The sequence below is a fragment of the Stegastes partitus genome, unplaced genomic scaffold (assembly GCF_000690725.1).
Source record: "Stegastes partitus isolate 25-593 unplaced genomic scaffold, Stegastes_partitus-1.0.2 Scaffold2175, whole genome shotgun sequence".
In the NCBI taxonomy this organism is placed as follows: Eukaryota; Metazoa; Chordata; class Actinopteri; family Pomacentridae; genus Stegastes; species Stegastes partitus.
Genome location: NW_007579906.1, coordinates 25,709 through 48,277, shown reverse-complemented (window position 1 = coordinate 48,277; position 22,569 = coordinate 25,709). Strand labels below are relative to the sequence as shown.

At 38.6% G+C, this 22,569-nt stretch overlaps 1 protein-coding gene across 1 annotated transcript; it reads left to right on the top strand.

Annotated features, from left to right (window-relative positions):
• The first annotated feature begins 3,395 nt into the window (after positions 1-3,395).
• On the top strand, positions 3,396-18,537 carry cers3a (ceramide synthase 3a). The gene is made up of 11 exons (XM_008304240.1): positions 3,396-3,467; positions 6,769-6,962; positions 10,471-10,588; positions 12,023-12,141; positions 12,272-12,329; positions 12,540-12,590; positions 14,002-14,094; positions 14,573-14,701; positions 17,111-17,217; positions 17,786-17,939; positions 18,152-18,537. Exons 2-11 carry the CDS (start codon positions 6,793-6,795, stop codon positions 18,338-18,340), a joined length of 1,188 nt encoding a protein of 395 aa, XP_008302462.1. The 5' UTR covers positions 3,396-3,467; positions 6,769-6,792; the 3' UTR covers positions 18,341-18,537.
• Positions 18,538-22,569: the final 4,032 nt, after the last annotated feature.

The following is a 22,569-nucleotide window of genomic DNA, read 5'->3' as shown; positions in this document are numbered from 1 at the left end:
GTGTTTGTTTTTTGTGACCAAGATGCATGTGTTGTCAAAGACTTCAGAGAAAGTTAAAAGTAGAAAATAGGACGTACTTCCACACCAAAGCAAGTGATTGCATTAATTAAAATTACTAAAAACCAACCTTTGAATTATTCGTCCAGTGATATAATCTCAGAGTCAGCATAATAATTCAAATAAATTGTTTACTCTTGGTGATCAGTCAAGAGTGTTTTATGAAGTTAAAGGAACTAACTTAGAGTTTAGGTAACTAAAGATCAGATACGTAAAGTGACTGGATGTAAGCTATAGAAAACACAGGAAACAGCTGTATACACACACACAACATTTATTACTAACTAAAACAAACAAATAACAACAACAAACATACAAAAAAAATACAAACAATGATGAAAATGCTGGTTGACAATATGAGTGTGAAAAACTGAATGTGGAGCAGAGTGGTGGCTTGGAGACTTAAAAGTCTTTTCACCCGAAGCAGCAGATAATCTGTTAAATTTGAAATATTGGTCGAAAGGCCAATTGTAATCATGAAACACCCGTTTAGAGATGAAAGCTCAATACTTGCAGCATCCTTGGATTTGGATGTGGATGCAGCGATGTCTGATGTCTGATGAAGAGATGAGGCCTTTAGCTCCAGAGTGGGAAGATCAGGGTGTGGCAGTCAAAGTTGAGAACATGGAAAGACCAAGAGTGAGCAATTCTACTGCAGTCAGAGAATGCCGCTGCTTTTTGGGTGAAGAGGCCTTTAATAGTAAAGTAGTAACAATGTTGTTATAGAACTATATATACTTGTAATTATATAAAGGCAAGCTTGTTGGAAATGAAAATGTGTCACATCCAGTTCATCACGAGGTGTCTTACATGAGCTAGTTATCTATTATGGGTACAAAAATAATACAGTGTTAGGATATAGGATTATATAACAAGCTGATAAACTAAAGAAGGGTTAATACAATTCTGATTATATTTTGGAGTATTTATCAGGACATTATACTTCCACATTTAATAACAATTAAACTTAAGTAAGATAATAAGGCACATCCCCTGGTACTGTATCTTCACTGTTCATTCATAAGTTCAGTTGTTGCATGCCACAGGAAATGAGGGGTCAGCGGAGCAATACGTTAAGCCCGGGGCAATACATTACACCCGGCCATCTGTAAGGTCTGCGTGGTTGAATGTTTTTCTTCGTCTTTCCCCAAAAGCTTCTTTGTGTTACGATCCTTTGCAGCTCTGATAAGTGTGATAAAGGAATTCCTAAGTGGGCTCTGCTTGTCCTGGCTTTGGCTTCCCCTAGTCTGCAAAGCTGATTTACATGGCCCTGTGACCTGCAGGATAGTTCTATCTTTTATGACATGTGACTGCGAGCTAGAAAGTTCGAATGAAGCCTCTTGAATCCTCTTGGCATTTGTGTCTGTTCATATCCAACACTGCCATGCTATACATGCTGTTTACAAGTGTATGTGGGCTTTGCTTTACAACTCTGTGAACAGTTGCCTATATATGGCAGGTTGGGCTTCTTCCATTTTGTGGCCTTTCCTTAGATGGTCCCCATGTAAGGAATCTTTATTTTAATTATGTATTCAAATGCAGAAGCAATGTTAGACTACAACCAACAATTATTGTCATTACTAATTCATCTGGAAATTATTTTATTTAATATCTGATCTATTTTTTGTTATTGTAAACAGTGTCAGAGGTATTGGATGACAAATCTAATTTACTGAAATCAAAATAACATTATTTAAATATATTTGAATATATTTGTTTAATGTTGTCATTTCCATGTTCCTGTACATGTTTCCTCCATTGTCTTAAAGATTTTACCTGTCATAACACCGTCATTCCGCCCATCTGTTTTTCAAACACTTAATGCTACCTTAAGTGAACTCACACTGTGAACTCTTCTCATTTGTTGACTTTGTTCACTGACCTCCTCTTTTTTTTTTTTTTAAATTTCAGTTATTACATTTAAAGACATTATTCTAAGTATTCAAAAGAAATAGTCACCACTTTGTCCCTTAGTCAAGCATCTCTATATTCCAGTCATTTTCATTAGTGTGAAGGAGTTGTTTAATGTGTTTCAAAAATGTCACATTTTGTTAACTAACAAAATTGTGTAGCAAGGTTTAGCCTAAGTTATTGTCAATACTTCTTCTTTCCAATGAAATAACAAGTGATTTTCAAAATGGTCCCATCACATGTGTGTAGGAAGATATATTTCTGGCAAGTTTATTTTGAGTAATCTGAATCTAGTTTTTGATGGCAGCTGAGACACCAGAAGGTGGCAGCAGAGTCGTAACCACGTTGAGGTACATCATCAAGTGATTTTAAAGGTGATCTGTTTATGAGCTGCTCTCTAGTTCTTTGACAAATTTTGACACTTTCAGTGTCATGACCTTATTGCTTTATTAATTAAATTTTTTTCTTCCACTCACCAAACCCTGAAATCAACATGAACACACAAACAACATTTTTGTTTGCCATTGATAGGACGACTGAATGATTCTGCAGCTCGGCACTAATCATACTCTCTGTTGTAATACAGCATTTTTCTGGTTCTTCCCAGGTACCTTTCCATGTGGTTATCATGTTAATCATTAGTAAGACGTGTCATCAGAGGTTCTATTGATGCAGCCTGACATTGAGTACCAGCACACTGTTTGCTCTGTCAACACACACACACCCACCCTAACCACACCGAGATGGACCTCATTTTACAACCACTTAAAGGAAGCATACCTGTCTGCTTTAAGCTGATGTCAATTTAAAAGAGAGTCTGTGTAAATGGTATCAACCCAGTAGAAATGGTGTTATTATAAATTAAGGAGTATAATGTAAAACAGCACCACTTTGTCATTAAAATGTTTGCCTGCATGCAACAGAGAAATTTGAGTTAATTATACACCTTTTGAAATACATTAATGACTGAACATATTAGCGGAACTGAAGTGTAAGGGTTGAAAGCAGTTTGTCAGTTCACAAGTAAAAGCTTGTTACACTATGCACCTTTATATTTATTTCACCTGTAAGAATATATTTGGTACAATTTTAGCATATTTTGTATTGTTTTTAATTGTAAACATAATTTCCCAGTTGTCTCTGTACCTGGGAGATTTGTTCAGTTATACTTTATCAGAAACACAATGCAAACAAGGTCTTAGATCCCCTCAGGGCAGGGAGAAAAAAAATTGTGTTGTGGCAATCCACTAGCCAACCTCTACTTCCTGGAGAGGGGAGTAACAGAATAAAAAGCTCCGCTGGTAATTGTGCCTGGGTTGGGTGTGACCCTACCAGGAGAGAATGGCTTGCTGTTTGTTGTGGGGGAGGGGGGGGCAGAGTGGGCAGGCACATAGAGGAATTTACCATCGTGTTCCTTTCCCACAGCAAACACAAGCAGTCAACCGGTGTGGAACCAACTGCCCTTACCTGCTCTATCTGCTAGCACTGACAGTGGAAAGGTAAGCCTTTGTTCTGCTGTGACTTTGAAGTGTGACTGGGATGCCCTCTGCTTGTTTTACAATGTGAGTGGCAGTTCCAAGTTTTTTGCTTCTCTTCAGTTAGAGAAATTTGCTACAGCTTTTCATCAAGGCCAAATTAATAAGTTAAGTCTCTGTTCTCAGAAAAATCAACACAAAGATCCTGAGAGATTCTATTTGTGTGGTCTGCCTGTCTAAAATCTAAAAGTTAAGATTCATTGTGGGAGTTTATGATCTTTGAGAATTTTTTTCAACTTCAGTTTGGTAGATGCAAAGATCCAAATAGCTGGGTCACCTTTGTACAGCCAGCAGCTATGTAAAGGTGGAATGACAGGTACTTTGACTGGAGGCAGATCTCCTTTAATGTCATTTGACACCTTATACAAACAGGTAACGGACAAGTCAAGAACAATATGTTTACTGGATGCTTGTAAAGCCTGAGGCACTGAAAAACTGGTCGTCAAGCCTTTGCAGAGGTGATTCAGAGGTTTTAGTTTTCTTTACTTTTAGGCAACTTGAACACTTCCACAAAGTAAAACTTTTGGTTTTTGTCTATCATTTCAGAATATACTGTACTTTGACTCAGTATTTTTAGGTTTTATGTTAAATGGTCAGAACATCCACCCGCCGTTTACTCCATGTTCTGAGTAAACCAGAAAAAAAATCAGAGTTTTCTACCACATGCAGATTGAACACATCGTGCAGGTTACAGAGTGAATTCTCTGGGTTTCAGTGGAAATGCTTATATTGTAATTTGGTAACACAAATCCCTCCAGGACTGCCCACAAATTTATTTGAGATTAAAATGCGGAATCTCCTGGCTGAAATAAACTGGTCTCAAAGACAGCACAGAGGCACTAATCATGGCAGCACAAGAACAGGCATAAGCTCAACAGAGGCCAGGTTCTACCTCATCAGACAGGAGCCCAGTACAGCACATAACAGCAGGCTGTAAGATGTAGGCAGGCACATCATAGGTGGGATGCTATAACCAAGTAGCTGGCTTGGTGTACAGAAACATCTGCACCGAGTGTGGGCAAGAAGTCCCATGATCAAAATGGAAGACTCCTCCAAAGGTGGTAGAGAACGACCAAGCTAAGATCCTGTGGGACTACCAAATCCAGACTGATAAACTAGTGGTGGCTAATCAACCAGACATTGTGGTGGTCGATAGACAGCAGAAGGCAGTAGTGATAGATGTAGAAATCCCAAGTGACAGCAACATCAAGAAGTAGGAACATGAGAAGGTGGAAAAACACCAAGGGCTGAGAGAGGAGCTAGAAAAGATGTGAAAAATTAAGGCAACAGCAGAACTAGTGGTGATTGGAACATTCAAGGCTGTAAATCCCAAACTGGGAGAGTGGCTTCAGCAGATACCTGGAACAACATCTGAGATCCCCCTCCAGAAGAGTGCAGTCCTCAGAACAGCTAAGATGCTGCACAGAACCCTCAAGCTCCTACAGGACTCTGGTAGAGGACATAAAAACACATAAGACTACCCGCCAGGGCAGGCAGAGTTTAATTAATAAATGACAAATAAAGATAGTTGTATCCAGAAGTCTAGATAGGACTGTGTCTACATCACTAGTGATCCTGTCAATAAAGCAGCTGAATGTACACACACAGAGACGCACATGCACTTGCATAACATTTTCAAATCAAACCAAGTTTATTGTCATTTTGCTGTGCATACACAGTAGTACAGGCAAGATGAGAAAGTGTTTCTTTAGGATCATTTAATTCGTAAGTTTTGTGGAATGTACGTCTGGGATAGGCAACACACTAAACGTATCACTCTCGCGGTCTCCTGAAGGGGCCGCTGCATCCCCATCATTCATACCTTCTTTGGAAATTTACTAGGGTCTACAGTATCAAAATAATGTATTTATCTGAGGACATGCAGAAGCCATCCATTATCTATCTATCTATCTATCTATCTATCTATCTATCTATCTATCTATCTATCTATCTATGTAAATGGCCAAGTTGCCTGGTTTTCATGTCACCTTTTCAAGACAGCACTTTCACTTCCTGGTGTTTTGAATGAGTGGCCATTACAGGATCATTGCAGGGGAATATCAGCTGGCCTGGTTGTCCACCTGTTGTAGGGAAGTCCTAGTAATGGGTTGGAGACTCAACAATTTGGCTTTTCACTGCAGACTGATAGATAACCGGTGTTGTTAGCCTGAGCTTGGCATGTGATTCTTTACATCACACACACACACACACACACACACACACACACACACACGATTATTAACTGCTTTGAATTGGGATTGTGCTATATGTTACCAAAGTGCAACCCAGAATTTCACTGTCTCTCACTCTGTCGCTCTCTGTCTCTGCATGCTTTAATGAGAGAGAGGCTATTAGGCAAAGTGTGGAAGTGATCTGACAATAAGGGCATGATCAGTAGGTCAATATTTGTTTAGGAAACAAACCTTATGTTCACTGCAGCAACTGTAACACCTGTAACTGCAGTTAGCTTGTTGTAGTTTCTGTCTGTCCCTCATCACATCTATTTTAAAAAAAGATAACTTGTGCTTTATCTTTTGCACTTTGGTCATTACTTAATGTTTTAATTTGTTCAAATTAAGTGTATTTTAGTTAATTTAGTTAATTGTTGGGCTGCAAGGTGGCTCGGTGGTTAGCACCGAGTTTAGTTTGCATGTTCTCCCCGTGCAGCGTGGGTTCTCTCCGGGTTCCTCCCACAGTCCAAAACCATGTTGAGGTTAATTGGTGATTCTAAATTGTCCGTAGGTGTGCATGTGAGTGTGCTTGGTTGTCTGTCTCTAAGTGTGGCCCTGTGATAGACTGGTGACCTGTCCAGGGTGTTCTCTGCCTTTGCCCTAAGTCAGCTGGGATAGGCTCCAGCCCCTCCTGCGACCCTAGTGAGGATTAAGTGGTGTATAGATAATGGATGGATAGATGAATAGTTAATTGTCAGTTAAAATTATATGTTTTGATGAAAAATGTGCAGGTTACAATGCTTGACAGAAGAACACAGTTGTAAGGGGGGATCATGTATGTAAAATACTCTTTAAAAAAAAGAAAAAAAAAGACAGCATGTATTTAGGCTTTACTAAAAGCTGGACATAAAACAGAAGTTTCTCCAGATGGAAATAAACACTGGTAACAAATCCAGTGTCAAAGGTTAATAACTTGGGTATCACTTTATCACCTACTTGACAATGTTTTTGTGAAACTGTTAGTTATATCACAGTCCTACTGGATGCCGATGGGTAGTTAATAACCTTACCCCTTTTGTGTGTGCATAACCTAGTGGCTGCATCAAGGAGGAGGAAATATGGACACACTGTATGCGTGGTTCTGGTGGGACAGAATCTGGCTGCCTGAGGGCCTGACATGGGCTGACCTGGAGGACAAGGAGGGTCGAGTCTATGCCAGAGCCTCTCATCTTTACGTCACTGTCCCCTATGCCTTCGTCTTTTTACTCATCAGATACCTGTTTGAAAGGTACGATCCACATTCTATGTACAGCAGACTACATAACAAGTATAGTGTATGTGTCAAAAACCTGATAACTTCTTCCTCTGAGTGCTGTGCTTGTACACAAACTATTAAAAGCACATGAGCACAACAAACCATGGAGCCTCCAGGAGCTCACAGTGGAGATTTTTTTTCCTGATTACGTCTTTCGTCTTGCAATAAAATTGCATTACGCTGCAATAATCCAGTATTGCGAAGTAATGCAAAACCTACTGTAAACTTACTGTATGGCAACAAAATAGTCCAGAAAAGATTTCCCCAAAAAGGTCACAATTTCGTAACACTTAAAAAGCATTGTTAATTAATGGAAATTGAACTTTAGTTATTGCTTTTCAGTTAGCAAACTATAAAAGGTTAGATAATAATATTTGCTGATTATTACAATTTATTGTTCAGTCATTTAAAGCAATTTGTTTATGATTTATATATTGTAGCATAGCTGACATGGTAAATAATTAGACTTAATTTATGAGCAGTTGAAGAGCGTCAGGAAGGGTGGGGGAGAGGGGGTAGTGACATGCAATAAAGCTGTGCCATGGGCTGGAAAAAACATGGTCACAATGACTTGTAGTCTCAGTATATTGGCCACAAAATCATTTGTAAATCTTGAAGAAAACATGTGTGGAACATCTGTAAACCTTATTTGGATGTTTTTTTTTTTACAAAGCTGTAGCTAACTCTTTGTACCGAGTCTATAAAGTATCAAGTAACATTAATTTAAACCTTCTATTGGTAATCTATAATTGAGTGATCATTTTGAAATTCTGTCTGATGATCACATTGAAGACATTTATAAAGACGAATAAATAGTAAGAGATGAGAACAATGGGATTAGAAAAACAGTTGGCACACCTGTTCTTTCTCCAGATTAGGGCAGAGGGCTGCTGTTTCTTGAAGAAACTTGATTCTCACAAAGATGACGTAATAACAGAGAACCAAGAAGGTGCTGTTCACTGGGACAGTACGTGCACATGTCTGACAATAGTTTTTGCCCTACTTCCAATACATCATTAGACAAAGTCAAAAGTGTTTTCTTTGGGAAAGGAGTTGTTTTTCAGCTAATGTGATAAGCATGAGAAAGGCAGAAAAATAACTCACCAATAAAAATGTATTTTAAGATAAATGAATGATACACTAATTAAAATGTAGGATAGGGGTACTTTGGAGGCACAATTTACTTTAACAGTTGAGTCATTCCATACCAGCTCACCCAGGATTGTCCAGTAGGACATAGTGCCCCACTCCAAATACTTTTAGAGTTGTTTTTGTTGTTGTTGTTGTTGTTGTTGTTGTTGTTGTTTGTCCCTCAAAGCTAAAATTAATTTAATCATTTTTGGACTTCTTTGTGTGTGTTCTCTATGTCTCCATCTGTATATTTTCTGATTGAGCTGAAATTTGTGCTGAACATCCTCAAAGCCCCAAGAATATATATATAATATGTCGAGCATATTTATATGCACTTCCATTAGACTTTTTTTCTAAATCTAACCTAAACTGGTAAATTTCTCTCAGGTGAATCTTAACTTTCTCTAATGAAGAGAAATGTGTGTAGCATTACATAGATCAACCAATGACCAACCAGTTTTCTGAAATAGCTCAAAGATGCATTTTATGAACCATCAACTGGCAAGTATAGAGGAAGACTGCACTGTATTTCCTACAGCACTGCATGTACAGTTTTCCATAAGGAGATAGTCCAATGTTCACATTTCTACTTTTGTTTTTTTCTTTGTGCTATGCAGTGCTGTCTTTTCCTTTCTGTATCGCAGTGACATGGTCTGTCAACAAATTACAGTACAAACAGTAGAAGTGTAAATTCGAATCTTGTCCAGTCTCTTGCAATCAATCTCCCACATAGCCTGAGGTGTAACTTACAATTTACTATCCTCATCATCATCATGGCGGCCTCAGCTGAGCTTCACGTCTTAGGTTCCAATCCATCCTGTGGGTCATGGATGCGGAGAGCTTGGCTGAGGTGGTCGCACCAGTATCCCCCTTTAGGGTGTCCAGAAAGGTGATGGCAGGTCTTCCCGGTTTCCACCAGCCGTAGGATGGCTCCCAAAGAACGAGCTGGTTGGCAGGGCAGTGGCTAGACTTTGCTTGGAGCTGGTCTAGAATGGAGCAGTGAGGCGCCTCCTTCCCACCTTGGGTGCGCACCTCAGGCAACTGCTAGTACACCCCATGCCTCCCTTGCCAGGGTTACGGCAGAGGCGGTTATGTCACTAACACATTGGCATTTCCGGCATTTGGCATTCCAATTTGTCAACTCGGCTGCTGTTCTGGCACAACACAAGGTGATGTGAGGAGTTGCGACCCCATCTCCTTTACCATATGGCATAGCAAAGTTTCACAATTTACAATAATTGTCATTAAAACTTTAGCCATAGTTTACATCAGAACATCCCTCCATAGTACACTGTTATATTGACAACATGACTAAACAATTTGACTGTCTTGTCTGTACACATTGACACAAGGACTTGTGAACTAAGGATTGTGCAAGTAACTGCCTTTTGCAGGTAATCCATGCTGTTTTGCTATTTGTATGAATTGTTTTGAGAAATGCACTTACTGTTTTGCAAATGTCGAGGATGATTCGAAAAACGTACCAAAGCGACTGAGAAAAACTATAATACAGTTCAAGTCATTCCAGAAGTTATTGAAACGGACTGTCACAGATCTTGCTGAACGTAGCTTCGGAGCTAAATATAAGCTTCCTGCCTGCGTGGTTTCTCACCCTGTCCAGGATAAACCCTGCCTTCACCCTAAGTCAGCTGGGAGAGACTCCAGCACCCCCATGACCCTACAGAAAATGATAGTATTACTAATAATCAATAGACATTATTATCATTTTATTGTTTAACAGTAAAATAACTGTTATGTATTATGTATCGAATCATTTTTTGAAGACCAACAACGGTGTCAAAAGACTAAGTATCACATTGTTGTTGACAGTCTGTGAACTCGCGGACTTTGAAGGGTCTAATGAAGGCTTTTAATTAAGCAGTGAAACAAGCCTGTTGTAATTGAACTTTCAAGTGAAAGGTTTTGATTAGATTTTTTCTTTGGCAAAATCCAAAGCATCAAACACAATAGTCAATTTGTAGCTCAGACAATGAAGTCCCTGAATCTTCTCCTTGTACCAACTGCACCCTAACTTTCTTTGATAACATAAAGAAACCATTTTAATACCCTGTTAATTTTAGTGGATTGCATGTCAACTACAGTCACACCTGGCACACATCGACTGTTCCACATAAGGAGAGATCACAGAATGACCCAAAGGAATCCGAACACGCTCGTCTTGTGTATTATGACAGTGTTTTTTTCTGTAATGTTATCAATATTATACAAGCTATTTTTTTTATTTAGACATGTAAATAAATGTGCGCCCTCTAACATGTCATTAAGTCCATTACAGGCTGTATGTCCCCTATCGACATAGAATTGAATCTTGTATTGTGCTGTATTCCAGATGGATAGCAACATCACTTGCAGCCTCTTTTGGAATCAAGCAGAGAGTCCACATAAAACCAGAGGACAACCCCGTCCTGGAACTCTACTACACTACTCAGTGTAGAAATCCTGCTTCGGTAAACAAAGACACACTTGAATCAGTCCTGTGCCAGTTCAACATTGTTCACCAGTGGTGTTAAGAATTATATTCATTTTTTAAATTTTCCATGCCACTAAAACCACATTTTTCTGCTGCTGGCAGGTGGAACTTTGTCCCATTTTCTGTAAGTGATGTGTCGGCAGACAAGCATTCAGCAAACTATTTGTTTGTTTTTACAACCTAGCTCTTATTTTCATAGTTCTACTCATTGTTTTATTATTAATTATAATACATGAAGAGTTCATTTGCAAAATCAGATAACTCCATTTTTGTAGATTTTTATTTTTTTGTTGTTTGCGTGATATAATATCTATCAAACTGAAGTTGAGTGGGTTTGACTCAGTAGAAATGACATGACAAAAATAGAGATAACTTAATTTTGACTGATATTGTCTCATAAACGATGGAAAAGTGGGTTTTCTGAAGGTTTGTGAAAATGGAGTTATCTGCTTTTGCAAATGAGCTCTTCATATGTTATGTATACTGTATGTGCACTGTCTGGATTTCCCTCCTCAGCAAGAGAATTCAACATTTTAATTTTTTAGTTCTCTGACATTTGCTTAGTTGCCGTCATGTATGAGTTACACAAATAACACATAATAATGTGCATCATTACCTGGTCTTCTCTTGTTTGTGTTTTCATCTAGAAACTCTGTCACCGAAGAGAAAACATAAATGATTGTTGTTTTTTTAAGTTCATACAAATCTGTCTTCCTGTAACATCCATCCATCCATTTTCTATACACCGCTTAATCCTCACTAGGGTCGTGGGGGGGGCTGGAGTCTATCCCAGCCGACTTAGGGCGAAGGCAGGGGACACCCTGGACAGGTCGCCAGTCCATCTCAGTCTTCCTGTAACATCCAGAGAAATATTACTCATTCATTGTGACAAATTTGCCTAAAATGAAGCTTAAATGTCTCATTTTTTCCCCAAAACAGATGCTACCATTCCTGTATATACTTAAAGCATATATACTGCTACATGCTATTGTCTCGTCTGACCATGACAGCAACCAGAAACAAGGGTTCTTTATTTGGCTTTATTAAACAAACAAACAAACAAACAAATAAGTAAGTAAATAAATAAATAAATTCTGATCTTGTAGTATTATTCTTAACGCATCTGAAAACATATTTTAAAAAAAACAGCCTCATCATATGACATCTTTTTAAAATCCCTATTGTGGGTACCGGTTGTATAGATAGTTTACAAACCTTACTGCTGACAACACTCATTGGATCTACACAAAGCATGACTACTGGAGGTCTGTTACCGAGGAGATGGAAGTGCAAGGTTGTTCCTGGAATACAGACATGTTTTAAAGTGTGTGTGTGTGTGTGTGTGTGTGTGTGTGTGTGGGCATGTGTGTGTGCGCGTGTGCGTGTGTGTGTGTAAATATTTCAATACCAGGCAGACGTTGATGGTCTTTCTAAGAAAAGCAGTTTGTCAGTGAGACAAGTGGAGCGCTGGTTCAGAAGAAGACGCAGACAGGACTTTCCAGGAGTTCTAAAGAAATTCAGAGAAGCCAGGTCACTACTCGTTGTGTGTGTGTGTGTGCGTCCATGTGTATGCGATTGGATGTGTGCGTTTGTGGTTATAATATTGGAGGAATACTTCCACTACCCATGGTTTATGTGTCTCCTCTCTGCTTCTTTCCAGTTGGAGGTTTGTCTTCTACTTGTCTGCTTTCATCGGAGGACTAGTGGCGTTGTATGATGTAAGTATTTTATATAATGAGTCCATCTCAGCCAGAGGCTTTTATTGTGGAAAGCAGCTGCAGGCAGCTGTGAAATTTCTGAGCTACTTTAAACCCCCTTGCCTTGTGGCCGTAGCTATTCATGCTAAATAGAACCTTATGGATCATTGCTGTTCTTCTACATTTGAAATAAAGCACATAAGACATAACATTTTCTCTATATTATTGCAGAAAGAATGGCTTTATGACACAAAGGAAGTATGGACAGATTTTCCCAAGCAGGTTTGTTTTATATTTTACATTCATACAATCAGAAATTTTAATTGAAAGCAATTCAAGTTTTACTGCTGATTTTTATCAAATCTTTTAAATAATTTCTTTTTCTTTATCCTTTAAGCATAATAGCTCCTGCAACAGTCATATCCTTGACTATGAAGTCTTGATTCCTAAAACCTCATTCAGTACAAGGATTTTGTCAAGATGTTTCTTCCACTGCTGCTTTCTTTAGTTTCTGGCTCTAGAAAGATGTCTTTCTTTGTTTTAAAATAACACGAGACTGACCACATTTTTAAAATAAAAACAAATTCCCATGAAGCAATTTTACAAAATGTTGTGTGTGTCTCTGCTACTGAAAGCCAGAAATATAGTTATTGGCAGTTGTGGACTGAGCAGGTGAAAATACAAACACAATTTGAAAATAACAGCTAAAACTGCACCACACCACATCACCACAGAAGTTGGTTTGTTCAGAGCCAAATGGGAAGAGAAGTGCAAGTAAAGGAGATACAATATTAGAGGAGTCACGATTTTAAAGAAATAAGACATCCTTTCCTCTGAAATGTTATCTGGCCACATATCAGCTTCTGATGATGATGATGATGACATTTCAGCATCAACTGTCAGTTGACACTTTGTGAAGTCATTATGTAAATATTCAGCTAATGATGAGAATAACTTGCGATTTGTAAAAAATCTTCAGCAACATGAAAGACTTTGGGTTTTGCAACACAGGCATATCACATCTAGCGGTGGTCTGAGCATGAGCTGCAGGGAGTTTACCCTCTCGTGTAACTGTTTGGAAATGACAGTATACAGTTTTAAGGTTTCTATAGGTGGTGGGAAATCTGACCTACATAGTAGTCTTCTGCATTTTGGGGTGGAATGTGTCCATGTGTGTTGTTCAGTCAGATTGAGATATGGGGAGTTTTGCGCTCTTCGTCATGTTCTTCAAGCGGTTTCTGTGTAGGTTGTGTGGTGCTGCAGGGCAAATTGTCCTGCTGGGGGAGGCAACTGATGTCTGAGGGTTCTGTTGTCACAGAGAGGTGTGCATGGTCAAGTGGGTGGTATGTGCCACAGTAGCATCCTTATGAATGCCAGGAGTCATGGTCAGTGGTATATACTTTACCTGTCAGTGGTTTTAATGTTGTGGCTCACAGTGCACGTGATCCCACAGTGCCATTATAAGCCTGCACTTGCCTTTGAAAAATGGAATTGTGTGAGAGATGAAACCCCAGAGTGCAAACTAGATTGTTTTACAGTTCTCTCCCTGTAGCTAAAGGGGTGAGCACAAAGAGCACAGCCTTAAGGGACAAACCTTTTGTCTAGAAGACTGAGATTGACGATAGCTTCATGTTACATGCTGTCCATCTCTGTCTGACTCTGTCTCTGTTTCTGTTCCTCTCTTTGTCTGCAGTCCATGCTGGAGTCTCAGTACTGGTATTATATATTGGAGATGAGCTTCTATGGCTGTCTTCTCTTCAGTGTTGCTTTTGATGTGAAGAGAAAGGTGAGTAGTAGTTGTCAGAGGCCTCAGCCTTAACTTTAAATCACATATTTAAAGTTGTGTAAAATTGCCACAGGACATTTGTTACAGGACCATTAAAAATAATGCGATTAGGAAAAAAAACATTGAAATAGCGTTATTAGTAATATCTATTTTTTGGCTACTATAGACTATTGTGCAGTACCTATTTGGAATTTCAGGAGTCTGTGATGTATTTATATCGAATAACAGTCAACAACAGTCAGTGAGAGAGAAAAGAGAGTGTGTCTTTTCTCTGTTTGACTCTTTACTTCCCTCTCTGCCACTCTGTAATTCTCTAACTTGTATCTTGGCTTATTTGTGTGTAGGATGGATAGATAGAATTCATGCATAATGTAAACTTACAGGATTTGTGAAGAGACACGTACCCCTGACTGTGAGAGTTTGCCATGTTACCTGATGTAATGGTATTTGATGTAATGGTATTTGTTTTCTCTTTCAGGACTTTAAGGAGCAAATCATCCACCATTTGGCCACACTTGTCCTTTTATCATTTTCCTGGTGTGTCAACTACATTCGTATAGGAACACTGGTCATGCTTGTCCATGATGCTTCTGATGTTTTACTGGAGGTCAGTCACAGCCACATGTTCCTTTAAACAGCTACATTACCTTGTGCCATTTTAAAACTGGATGACAAGATCAAGCTTTTGTAAAATGGATGTAATGTATTTTGTTGAGTCTAGAACAAAGTGTACAAAGAAGTTTCATCTTTATAAGATTTCAAATAGGCCATTCACATAACAGTGTCCAGAAATTTGCTCAGTTTATTTCTTGAAACATTTTTTTTTCCTGGTCATATTACTTGATAATTAACATCTATGCCATATGTCAACATCAGGAATGGCAGGAAATATGCTACGTAAATGCATTTTTACTTCAAATACGAATAAACAATTAGATTCAAAAGTTTTTATTATTGTAAAATTACTGAATTGTTGAAAACAGGATAGATCCCATGAGATGACATAGCAACTGGGAAATAAAATGCAACACTTCTATATAATAACTACTTATGATATAAAAATGTTGGGATAGACTCCAGCCCCCAGTGGCCCTACAGAGGATGAAGTGGTGTATAGATGATGGATGAATGGATAAGCTGTCCTTCAGACTGTACACACATCTATCCTATTCTTGTGATAAATTGAGGGAATTTCTTTAAATTCAAACTCAAAAATAACTTGATTTGATTTTGGTGGTCAAAGGTCACTGTGACTGTGAATTTCAGACAAGTATCTGACAGCATAAGATGTCTAATCAACTTCACAGTAGCATCATAATGTTCTGCATTTAGACTTTTCAGGCCATTATTCAACGACATAACTACTGGTGACTGTACTTCACATTTGGTTAAATACTGATTTGGTCACAATAATCTTACCCACCTAATACATTTCTTTAAAGTCTGAACAGACATCAATGTAAACTGCTGATTTTTAAAAATTATTCAGAATTATAATAACAATGGGATACTTCAAATGTTCCATGTTTGGCATGATATTATCTCAGTAGCTGTAGAGGTACTTGTATTTGTAAAATGTGGTTTATCTTAAAGGTTTCAAACATAAAACCATGTCATAGTCATTTATTTTTAACTGACACACCTGACATTTTTGGAGCTTGAGATGACAAAACATACAACTTTTAGTATTTTTATTTGACATGCATTTTTTAATGTCATGTGACTGACCCCTCTGCAGACCACTGAAATATTTAGTGCCAGCATTTTAAACCTTCTTTTCTCTACAATCAGTGCGATGAAACTACACTCTAGTTAAGGTGAGGCAGCTTCAGCACCTAGTTATTATAACTGGATAACATTTACAGTTCTAAATTGATGTACCATGTATTGCAAGTAAAGGCAGTGACACTGAGGCTTGTCTCGACAGCTATAGTTCCATCCATCTATTATCTATACACCGCTTAGTCCTCACTAAGGTCACGGGGGGGCTGGAGTCTATCCCAGCTGACTTAGGGTGAAGGCAGGGGACACCCTGGACAGGTCACCAGTCTATCACAGGACTACACTAAGAGACAGACAACCAAGCACACTCACATTCACACCAATTTAGAATCACCAATTAACCTCAACCTGGAGAACCCGGAGCGAACCCACACTGCACGGGGACAACATGCAAACTCCGTGCAGAAGGATCCCGGGTGTCCTCACTGGGACGCGAACCGGCGACCTTCTCAGTCCTCAGCGAGGTGACGGTACTAACCACCGAGCCACCTTGCAGCCCACAGCTATAGTTAACAGCATTACGATACATATCTATTATGATTTTAGACTCCTCTCACCCTCTCCATAAACTATTTGAACTGCTGCCATCAGGCAAACGTTTCTGGAGCACTGCAGGAAGAACCTCCAGACCAATCAACAGCTTCAACAGCTTCATTTCACAAGCTGTCAGAATGCTGAACTGCTGATCCAGACATGCAAACACTTTATTTAGTTGCTTTTAGTTTTTGGATCCTGAAGAATCACTCTCTCATCTTGTTTGTACTACTGTTGTCTGTACAGCAAAAATGACAATAAACTTGATTTAATTTGACTTAAAAAGAAGAGCAAGTTTTAGGGCTGGTATATAGTATACATATAGTATATTATTAAAATTTCACTACAAACAGTATTTTCTAAGAAAAAAGTCATGATTTCAGTGGTTCAAAGGTAAGGTGTAAACTCAGAGACTTTAATGGGTAATGCATGGCCAGGATTAACTCCACCTTGTGGAGTATTATCCATATTGTTTGTTTTTCCAATCTACCACTCCAGTCTCCACAACTTTACTTTCTGCCTCTTGAGCAAACTACTTTAACTTACTTCCTGTATTGATGCTGAACATTGACAATGGGTGTGGCTGGTTAAAATTGTACTGTGATATCATTCAGGGTTTATACTTTGTGATATTGAGTAAAATGGACCATAATTCAGTTCAAACTTGCTTCATTAACAGTAAAACTCCTTTCTATTTCAGTCTGCGAAATTATTCAACTACGCCAAATGGGAGAAAACCTGCCAAACACTTTTTGTTTTGTTTGCCATTGTGTTCCTGGTAACACGACTGGTCATCTTTCCATTTTGGTAAGCTTGTGTGTGTGTGTGTGTGTGTGTGTGTGTGTGTGTGTGTGTGTGTTTTCAGAAGTATGCTAAACAACAGACAGTATGAAATTTTATTCCTAAATTCCTAGTAACTGACAGTATTCTGCATATTATTTGGCTTCCTTCATTCATGCAAAAAGAAAGTGATATTTTGAAATAAAACAGGAAATAACTCAACTAAAACTAAAACCTAAACCCATACCACAGCCAGACCTTACCACCACACTTTGTTTTAACTTCATGCCACTGTTGGACAGTTAAATATAGTGGTCATTCAAACTACTGTGCAATGACAGTGTCCTTAAGTCACGTCATCTATCAACATGATGCTGGTCAATCACCTTCAGTCTCATGTATGTCATGCCACTGACTGCTAACTCCAGCCCTGCTACAGAGAGAGAGCAAGTCTCTGAGTGTGAGCAACTGGTGCTGACTGAAGTACAACTTAACAGTCAAAAACACACAATAGAATTCATTCACACAAGACATTAGCTACACCCTGAATATTATGGATTTTTTACTTGTTGTTTCTCATTTGTCTGTGTTTCAGGCTAATCCACTGCACCTGGGTGTACCCTATTCTCCACTACCCAGCCTTCTTCGGCTACTACTTCTTCAACGTGATGCTGGTGCTCCTTCTCTGTCTTCATATATTCTGGGCCTATCTCATTCTCCGCATGGTCAAGAAATTCATGTTTGGCACTGTAGGTCTACTCATCTTTCATCTACAGATATTTGCTTTTAGTCTTAGTAATGCCACTGAAACATCACATGAGTGTACACTCATTGAAAACAAACTATGAAACTATTCAGACTAACAGTTGTTATCAATACTTACTTTTTGACTGAACATCAACTCCATATTCCTGTCATATCTTGTTCTTTACGTTTACTGTATTTCTTTCATGTGATGCAGTTAACTAGAGATGAGAGAAGTGACAATGAAGAGGAAGAAGGGGAAGAGAGCAGCCCAGCAGAAGATGAAGGTGAACAACAAAACAAGCCTGTCAATGGACTGTCAGTTGATGACAAGGACAACAAGAATGGTAGCTTTGGATGCTTGTCTCCACCAGAGAACCTCTGCTGGTCAAAGACTGTGTACTGACTCATGTTCACTATAATCTATAGAGAAAAATATGTGATAAAAAGAAAAGTGGTGAATACATTTCATCCGATATTTATTATTTTGTTAGAAACTCACCTCAAACTAACCCAAAGTAAGGCTTGATGCTCTCACTTTGAACTGCTCACATGTACAGAAAAAATGATTTATAGCTTTTTTGTCATTGTTCAGCAGGGCTGATTCTAGTCTACCATATTACAGTGGCCAAGTAGAAATAATAGATGGGCAACTTAGGTGGTAGGTAGCCCTGACTTTAGAGGACTGATTAGTAATCTGAAGATTACTGGTTTGAGGTCAGATACTTGTGTCTCCTCCTTTGAGTGGAAATGCCAGTAGCTATCTGGCAGAAATGTTTTGTATGACATAAAAAAAAACATAAAATAAAGCTGACAATAAATAAATAAAGCAAATGTTTAGAACAAAAATTTGTTCCAATCCATACATGAGTTTAGCAGGCTATGTGTGTCTGATTTTCACAAGCAGTGAGACTGTGATTATTTTACTTGCTTTGCATTCTCAGAAAGATGCTCTAGAGCAGTCAGCTTTTTTTTTTTTTGTGCAGTTCAAAGGTCCTGAGTTCAAACCTCGGTCTGGGGTCTTTCTGTGTGGAGTTTGCATGTTCTCCTTGCATGGATTCTTGCTGGGTTCTTGGGCTTCCTCCCAAAGTCCGAAGACATGCTGAGGTTAATTAGTGATTCTAAATTGTCCATAGGTGTGATCATGTGTGTGCTTGTTCTCAAGGTTCATTATCTGTACACTGCTTAATCCTCACTAGGGTTGCGGGGGGCTGGAGTCTATCCCAGCCGACTTAGGGCAAAGGCAGGGGACACCCTGGACAGGTCACCAGTCTATTGCAGGGATACACTTAGAGACAGACAACCAAGCACACTCACACCTATGGACAATTTAGAATCACCAATTAACCTCAACATGCTTTTGGACTTGTGGGAGGAAGCTGAGGAACCCATGCTGCATGGGGAGAACATGCAAACTCCACGCAGAAACGCCGACCTTCTTGCTGCGAGGCAACAGTGCTAACCAGCTGCACCACCTTGCAGCCCTCATGACAAGCCATACATTGAAAATGCTGATTTCTGATGCTGACTTTCAGTGGAATGTTTGATGATGATCTGGAATTTTGTGTAATTTGGGTTGTGTTATTGTTGTTGAGTTTAACAAGTCTTTTGTTATTAAACAAATCTTCTCTATCAGTCTTTCCATTTTTACATACACAACGATGAAGTGAAACTGGAACTGTCAGGTTCTGTTGAAAATGATGAAAACCAAAGAATTTAATCGCAATTGTATCTTTGAAGGCCTCTAGCTTAAAAGTATTCAGTTCAAATTCATCTCTAACATCATCTCTGAGCTGATCTGACCACACTGAATAACCATCATCACTGACTGAATTTGTAGCTTTTCGTGGTATAGCACCCATTACATTGACAGCTCAGCTGTTTGTTCATTGTTGGTTGCATATTCATTAAAACCATGCCACAAGGGTGCTTAAAGTCACACAAACTTATACATTTATTTATAGAAAAATATTCCTCAGAGTAACATCTTGTATTTTATGTACTTATCGTACTATCTTAGATATGGACTTTTGTTGACACTTACTCAATGCAGATAAGTCAGCACAGGAATCAATATTACAGTTACCTGCCTAATATCAGAACAACACATTTGTGCATGCTATACACAATGTGCTACTATTTTGAAGATGGATCTGTGGCATTTCCTGATTTCTGTGGGAGTTCCATCGATGAGGTGGTCTAAAAAAATCAACAACAACAATTTTAGAGCTTTTTGAAAGCCATAGTAAATCTGGAAGCATGCTAGCAGAGCAGCAGCAGTTTGGATGTACTATATGTGGTTATTGCTACAGAAGGCATGTAGGCAAAGTACTGAGCTGTAGGTCACCTGTGTTTGCATAACTCCATTAGGCGGTTGACACAAACAACTAAAAAATGTACCATGAAAGTATGTAGACATGGCACACCCAGATGCTACTCCATCATGTTTCCATGGCAGTAAAATATGTTAAAAACAGCAAAACTAAATTTGTAAACCATTGTCTGTATTTATGCATGACAACAGTGAGACAACAGTGGTATCTTGAGGCCAATCAAGAAAATGCTACACTATTTGGCGTTGTATAGACTACGTTGTTTCTTGCAGTGACTCTAAAAGCATTTTAGAGAAAAACCTAGACAACAGAGATTACAACATGAATTTGTAAAAATAATTTTACATGAAAGCTGTGTTTCCCTAACTTTACCATAGTACGTATTTTAACCTAAACCATAATCTTTCCACAACCAAGTTGGTTTTGTGCTTCAATCTACCCAAACTTTGATATGATAAGAAAGCAAATATCTTCATCTGAATTTTTGAACTGTAGGTTACAGCAAAGGATTCTGTCCTACCAATAGGGGTGTAAGGCCAGAAAATTATTCTACGTGTTCAAGAGAATCAGTTCAATTACATTTTATTTCTACAGTGCCAATTCTATAACATGTCATTTCATAGCACTTCACATCGTAAGGTGAAGTTCTTACAGATTTTAAACAGAGAACCCAACAACCCAAAGTCCCCTTAGGTTCCTCAAACTATGGAACTATAAACTATGAACTACAAACTATGGAAATGCTGAGCTGGGTTGTATATTTCAATAAAGAAATGGATAGTCAGTGTTTAATCAATCATTTGAGCAACAGTTAATGAAGACTTAAGAACCTATAGAGCAGTGTGATAACATGTTGACAGAAAATGCATTCTTTGGGTTTTTTGGTCTTTTTTTTGGGTCTATTTATTAAAAAATTTCGTAACATATTGTATGAAGTGTCAAAATTGGACATGTAGCAAAAAAAACCTCAATTGTTTGTGCTGTTCTGTGCTGCAGCAGGGACACATTGTGAGTTTTTTTCTGGATTCACTCAGGTTCAATTCAACCTTTAATAATTTAAGAGGGGGATCCACGGCAAAAGATAAATCAAATAATATACATACCAAGAATGATTACCCAGTGATAAGTGTGTTTCCTGAAACCACTTTTGACTCCCTATCCTACAGATTTCATCCGCTCCTTACCAAACTTAATGCATGTGTGTTTTGAGGACATTTCGATTATGTTCGATTTGAGATATCATGAATCATTTCATTATTGGCTAACAATCTTTTGTGGCTGTGGTCAAACCAATTCAAAATGCTATGGCTCTTGAATGCCAAATTTGGCTCGAGTGTACAGACTGAGAAAAGAGATAAGAATGCTGATTTTCACCCCTAGGTGGTGTTATAGTAAAAAAAAAAAAAAGGCTCAATTGCCACTTCTGCAATATGTAGTCTAAAAGCTAAATAGACTAAAGAGATGCTCAGTTTTTTTTTTCTTGTCTGCAGGGCCAATTGGTAAGATGAGACCAAAAGAATAGTGTTGTGGTCTGATGAACCCAGAGGAAGCATCAGCTGGAATTTATAAGCTCCCCTAAAGACATCATAACACTGGTCCATTATTTTACCCTGTTGTTTTAGATGTGTGACATACTGGAAGCAATGATTTCAAGACTTAGATTCTCCCATAATAGAATGTCAAATCATCAAGAACATGTGGGTTCTGTTGTGGACTTTTCAGTGCTATTATGCGTCCTTTCTAGTCCTGCATGTATGTGGAACAAAGTCAAAGAATTGCTCCTTCTGGGTTAAAGTGTAAGTCAGCACACTTCTTAAACATGGCCAAAAGAATATTTTCAAATATGAAAAGTATGTCTGTGACAGCCATATGGTGTCCATGCACATGTAGATACTGGAGGGGTGGTAGTTTTAACAATAATGTCCAAGCTGTACCAGATCTGTGATCCTCAACAGGATGGTTCCAGGACGAGCTGCTACTGATTGAATACAGTGTGTATTTTGTCAGTTTTGTTTTGTCAATTCCAGATGTGCTTCAATGCCAAGAAAATCAAATTGACATGACTAGGGAATTAGGTATTCCACGTCAACAAACCAGCTGTATTTCCTCAAGATGCAAGGTGGAACTCAAGGAAAAAAGACATAAGTTGCTAGGATGAGGGCAAGTGCGTAGATCATCAGAGAAACAAACTAAAATTCACTCGTTACAAGCATAAAAAGCCCATAGTGGAGGTATGTTTTTGTTTTTGCAAGTAAAAGACAACTGATCCTCTATGAGAAGCTGCCACCTCTCAGCTAAACAG

What these genes read in the sequence shown, in the direction of transcription:
- cers3a (XM_008304240.1), top strand. Translation starts at nt 6,793, where the DNA reads ATGGACACACTGTATGCGTGGTTCTGGTGGGACAGAATCTGGCTGCCT. An exon ending in GGACAGATTTTCCCAAGCAG is followed by an intron (nt 12,591 to 14,001) that starts GTTTGTTTTATA and finishes CTTTGTCTGCAG; the next exon opens with TCCATGCTGGAGTCTCAGTA. An exon ending in CTTTTGATGTGAAGAGAAAG is followed by an intron (nt 14,095 to 14,572) that starts GTGAGTAGTAGT and finishes TTTCTCTTTCAG; the next exon opens with GACTTTAAGGAGCAAATCAT.